This window comes from Mastomys coucha, unplaced genomic scaffold (assembly GCF_008632895.1).
Source record: "Mastomys coucha isolate ucsf_1 unplaced genomic scaffold, UCSF_Mcou_1 pScaffold6, whole genome shotgun sequence".
NCBI classification, from domain to species: Eukaryota; Metazoa; Chordata; class Mammalia; order Rodentia; family Muridae; genus Mastomys; species Mastomys coucha.
This window is the reverse complement of record NW_022196912.1, coordinates 40,382,688-40,387,943: the sequence shown is the minus strand read 5'-3', so window position 1 is coordinate 40,387,943 and position 5,256 is coordinate 40,382,688. Positions and strand designations below refer to the sequence as shown.

General features: G+C 50.7%; 1 protein-coding gene across 1 annotated transcript in view; it reads left to right on the top strand.

The window, feature by feature from the left end:
• Positions 1 to 6: 6 nt before the first annotated feature.
• Cys1 (cystin 1) overlaps positions 7 to 5,256 on the top strand; it is a 16,353-nt gene continuing 11,103 nt past the window's right edge. Inside the window, exons 1-2 of the mRNA XM_031356939.1 lie at positions 7 to 256; positions 687 to 1,071. Coding sequence (XP_031212799.1) covers positions 793 to 1,071 — 279 coding nt within the window. The 5' untranslated portion in view covers positions 7 to 256; positions 687 to 792. The remainder of the gene's footprint in view (positions 257 to 686; positions 1,072 to 5,256) is intronic.

The window sequence follows — 5,256 nt, the reverse complement described above, 5'->3', positions numbered from 1 at the left end:
CTCTCCCCCACTCACTTTGTCTCTGCTCTCTCAAACCTGTACCTGAAGCTGCAACGACCTCTTTTCTCCAACCCTGACTCCTGATCTTCCCCTTCCCCGGCAGCCGGCTCTGCTGCAAGCATTCCTGTCTTTCATCCCAGCTCCCTTCAGCCGGTGTCTTGATCCTCTTGCCCCAGCAATGACGCTCACCCGTGCTCCATGAGGCTCCTCCAAATTTCCCCAAGATGATCCTCTCGCCCTGATTTCCCTGCACCCTGTAAGGCTCCCTTCCATACAACACTAACCCTGTTGCACCTCCCTGCAGTACCACCCTACCCCAAACTTCCCACCTCCTGAGAGTCTCCCAGCGAGTCACTCCCACCCTCTCCTCATCCCTCTTACCTTCCTTCCCCTAGGGTCACCTTCCTCATTTTCTCCCTGTCCCCCAGAGCTCCCCCCGCCCCACCCCGTCCTTCATCTCCAAGTCTTTCCCCATCCTCCCATTCTGCCTCTAAGAAGCGTCCCCCCCACCTCCCCTAGTCTCTACCTCATTCCAGCCTCCCAGATCACCCTTGCCTCTCTGTCTCTTCCATCCCCGCGCCTCCCCGCTCCCCGTGACTCCTCCCGCTCCCTTCATCTCTCATAGCTCCCATCCCCTGTGACTCATCCCCCCCCTCCGTCCCTCCATCGCACCCTCCGCCGCTCAGTCCTCCAGAACCCCCCTTGCTGCTCCCTCGCCCCATCCCGCCTGCCGCGTTCCTGCCTTGGTTCCGCCCGGCTCCCCGCCTGCGCGCTCCAGGCTGGGTGCGCGCCATGGGCAGCGGCAGCAGCCGGAGCGGCCGGATCCCGAGGCGGCGGCGCAGCCCTGACAGGCGGCAGACAGGCCCGGGAGAGACAGCCTCGGAGGGCGGGGCGGCTGACCAGGCCCCGACCGCCGCGGTGCAGGAGGAGAGCGGCTGCGACCCCCGCCCTGCGACGTCCCCCGGCGGCCGGGAGGAGACCCTGCTCCTGCTGGATCAGTTGCTGGCCGAGTCCGAGGCCTGGGGGCCCCAGGAGCGGACCCCACGAGGCCCCGCCCGGCTCCCACCCGCGGTGAGTGTGGGGGCCGGTCCCTCCACTCATCCCTCTGCATCCCTAGTGTGCTCTCACCCAGGCCTCCGTCCCTACTTGGCGCCTCTGTCCCCAGCTCACCCAGAGTGACCCCCCCCCCCCCCCCAGTCCTTTATAGGGCTTTGTGCCCCTTCCTTACCCCCACTCCTGCATATTTTCACTCTGCCTCCTGGGTGGGTGCCCACTACTGTATCTATTTCGGGGTGACTTACAGAGACAATCTTAAAGGAGCAAGTACAAACAACAGTTGGCAGAAACACCTAGAACTTTCTTCTGACTCAGAGCTTGCCTTCCTTTACCAGTGGGGCTGCACGCATCCTTACAGCCCAGGTGGGAATTGAGCAGCAAGGGCCTCTGCTTTGGCCATCAGGGAATACGAGGAGGCGATAAGTGGGTGGACCACCTGCCAAACAGTGGTTGGAAAACGCCCTGCGGCGTCCGGATCTTTGGCTGGCCAGGCAATTCCCATATTACAAGCTATTTTTAAGATGCTTCCACCCTTTTAGCTTCCTTATCCTCTCTTGCTGAACACTTGTAATAACACCCCCGCTGTTCTAGAAAAACATATCTTTGCTGGGTTGGCACAGTCTTTGCTGCTACAGAGCTAAAAATCAGAACGGGTCTTAGCGGCTCCTGGCTGGAAGAGGAGGCCAAAGGCAGTTATCTGGAGCCAGGGTTTCTGCAGGCCGGCAGAGGTGGAGGGAATGTCTTCTTGGGCCCAGTTACCAGGCGAGCATCATGGAAAGGCCACTGGGATGATGGAAGCCCGGGTGCAGAGCTCTCTGTCCGGTCCCTCCTTCCCATTGCCCAGTCGAGGTTTATAACAGGACAAGTGAGCTGCGGTGAGGAGTGAATTATATAATGGGATTCCTCTAAGACTGCATCAGCCTACAGTTATGTAACACCAACACTGGATAAACAGTTGAGGGATCTGGGGGAGATTTTGACATAGCGAGGAAACAATTTTTCAGTGTTATTTTCAAGCAGTTGGGGAACCTTCAAAGGTTCGGAATAAACGGATTTTCCCTCTGTCTTTTGGAGTATCAGCCTGGAAGGATGTAACAGAGACAGGAAGTCCCAGCCACTGCTGCAGCCCCTAGTAACTGGGCCTTGCATTAGGTATCAGGGACAAAGCACAGGTGTCCAGAGCGCTGGTCTGGGATCCAGGGAGAAGTGAGAAGTCTCAGCCTGAGGAGGCCACAGGAGGGAGTGACAGACATGCTCCAAGGGCCAATTAACTTGAATCTGAAATAGTTAGAGGATATAAACAGAAATGAAGAGGAGGTTCTGTGTGCCCATGATGGTGGGTACAGTTAGGTTAGCTGGGGTATGGGTTGAAAAGGTCTTCAGTTATGTCTTGCTATGTCAGGGGTAGGAGACTTTATTGAGAATGAAGTGGGCATTTGAAGGCTGAAGAGAGTGAGATTTTTGTGTTGTTGAGGCGATCACTCAATAGCGCGAGAAGGGTGGATCAGACAGAAGAAAGCTTGGGGCACCACGACGCAGCAGGGTTATTGTGAATGTCCAAGTAGCCAAGTCCTTGACCCAAGGGGTAGCAGAGAGAGAGAGAGGTGTGAGGAGGTAGGTTCAAGAAATAAAGTGTGTAAAAGAAAAAAAGTTAAAAGAAAGAAAGAAAAAAAGTGTGGTCAGGAAGAAAGAAAGTGTGGTCAGGGGTGGGTGGCGCACGCCTTTAATCCCAGCCCAACACTCAGGAGGCAGAGGCAGGAAGATCTCTGTAAGTTTGAGGCCAGCCTGGTCTACAGAGTGAATTCCAGGACAGCCAGGGCTACACAGAGAAAGCCTCTCTCTCAAGAAAAACAGAAAGGTGTGATGTCGAAGCAGTGGTTACCCTCTTTTTGGGGGTGGGGTGGGCCTCAGTTGGGTCCCCTTACCATAAATGTTTCTCAAACTAACAAATGAGTACCAAAGACCTAAGAGAGTGTTCAGGTCCAGAGAGACAAAGTCAGAAAGAGAGGCCCCTGCTTTTTAAAACACTGCCCATGCTGGTGCCTGGAGTCCAAGCTTCTGTACTAAGTAGCCCTCAGGGGCTGTACATCCTACAGGACTCTGTATTAGTAGTAACTTACCACTGAGATAGGAAAGAATTGCAAGTTCAACAATCATCCATGCGAAATGGCCTTCCTTCAGAATGTTTGAGAGAACGTGTCCCCGAGCAAAAAAGGATCCTTTGACTGGGCATGAACACACTTCATCTATTCTTTTATTGGGAAGGAAAAATGAAAATTTCCCCTTATATTCATAACCCTCTAACCCTTAGGAGAAGGTGCTCCCCCCTTTTTCTTGTTAATAAGAATATCAAGATTAAATGGCAGTCCTTTTAAAGGCCTTCCTTTAAACACTTCACTAACACTGGACCAGTAAAGAACTTGCCCAGCATGTTCAAGGCCGACTCTGATCCTTCACTCGATGAGAAAACAAGGAAAAACAATTGCAACCACTGTTGACTGGGGTCTGATCATGCATACTCCTGAATCATCATCCTGCATATAGTGTTATACTGGATGTTTTAAAAAAAATTGTAATGACTCTTTTTGAATGTCACAGCATGCACCCCAATCGCACTCGTCTCCCTGTTCCTTCCTATCTGCCCTCTGCCCTTGCAACCTACCCGGCTCCCCCCAAAAAACCCAAACAAACATCTTGTCGTGGAAGCTGTAGTGTGTCACAGTGTCTCCCAGAGTATACCCTTTTGTCCACACTTCTTTGTTTGCAAATGTTCATTGCAATGAGTCATGGGTCTGGTTCCAGGCCTCTGGTTTCTGCTACGCTATCAATGCTGGATCCTCACCAGGACTCCTCTCAGATATCCTGTTGTTGCCCTGTGTCATGGAGACCCTGCAGCTTTGGATCTGCAGGACCCGTCCCTTCACATGCTCCAACAGTTCACAGATGGAGTAGAAGTGGGCGCGGGTCAACTCAAAGCCCTGGATCTGAGCCTGGGTGGTAGCTGAGTTGGTCAGCCTGGCAGCTCTCCTGAATCTTAGCGTGGATGACAGTTCTAGAGAGCCAGAAGGATGAGTTTTTTCCTGCTCTTGCAGAGTTCACTTCCCACCACCCATGTCAGACTGCTCACACCTCCCTGTAACTCCCTCCAGGGCGGTGGCTCTCAACCTTCCTAATGCCACAACCCTTTAATCCACTCTCTCATGTTGTGGTGACCCCCAACGATAAAATTATTTTCATTGCTACATCAGAACTGTAATTTTGCTACTGTTATGAACTGGCAATATAAGTATTTGATATGCAGGATTTCTGATATACAACCCCCCTGTGAAAGGCTCTTTTGGCCCCCTGGGGGGTCATGACCCTCAGGTTGGAAACCATTGTTCCAGGGGATCTGATGCTACCCTTCTGGTCTTTGAGGACACTGCACTTGCTCAAATCCACACAGACACAGATACGAATAACTTAAAAAATAATAAAAATAAAAGACACAGTTTTAGTTTATATTTTAATGAGTCTTTAATATTGGTCTTGTATTAAATCTTTCCATAATCATCCATATTTTCATATATTTAAGTTTTTTAAGATTTATTTATTTATTTTATGTATATGAGTACACCATTGCTCTCTTCAGAGACACCAGAAGAGAGCATCAGATCCTATTACAGATGGTTGCTGGGACTTGAACTCAGAACCTCTGGAAGAGCAGTTGGTGTCCTTAACTGCTGAGCCATCTCTCCAGCCCCCCTATATTTAATTTTTTAATGACATAATAATTGTACTTATTTACAGAGTACAAGATCAAAAACGTGCTAGGATTACAGGTGTGTGCCATTGTGCCTTTTTAGACAATTTTTAAAAAAGATTTATTTATTTATCTATTTTATGTACACTGTAGCTGGCTTCAGACATACCAGAAGAGGGCATTGGATCCCATTACAGATGGTTGTGAGCCACCATGTGGTTGCTGGGAATTGAACTCAGGACCTCTGGCAGAACAGCCAGTGCTCCTAACTGCTGAGCTGTCTTTCTAGCCCCTATTTAGACAATTTTTGAGGTTGGATTTCTCTGTTGTTTTAGATTTGCCAAATTGAGAGTTATAAGAAAAAAAAAAATTGGCCGGGCGGTGGTGGCGCACGCCTTCAATCCCAGCACTTGGGAGGCAGAGACAGGTGGATTTCTGAGTTTGAGGCCAGCCTGGTC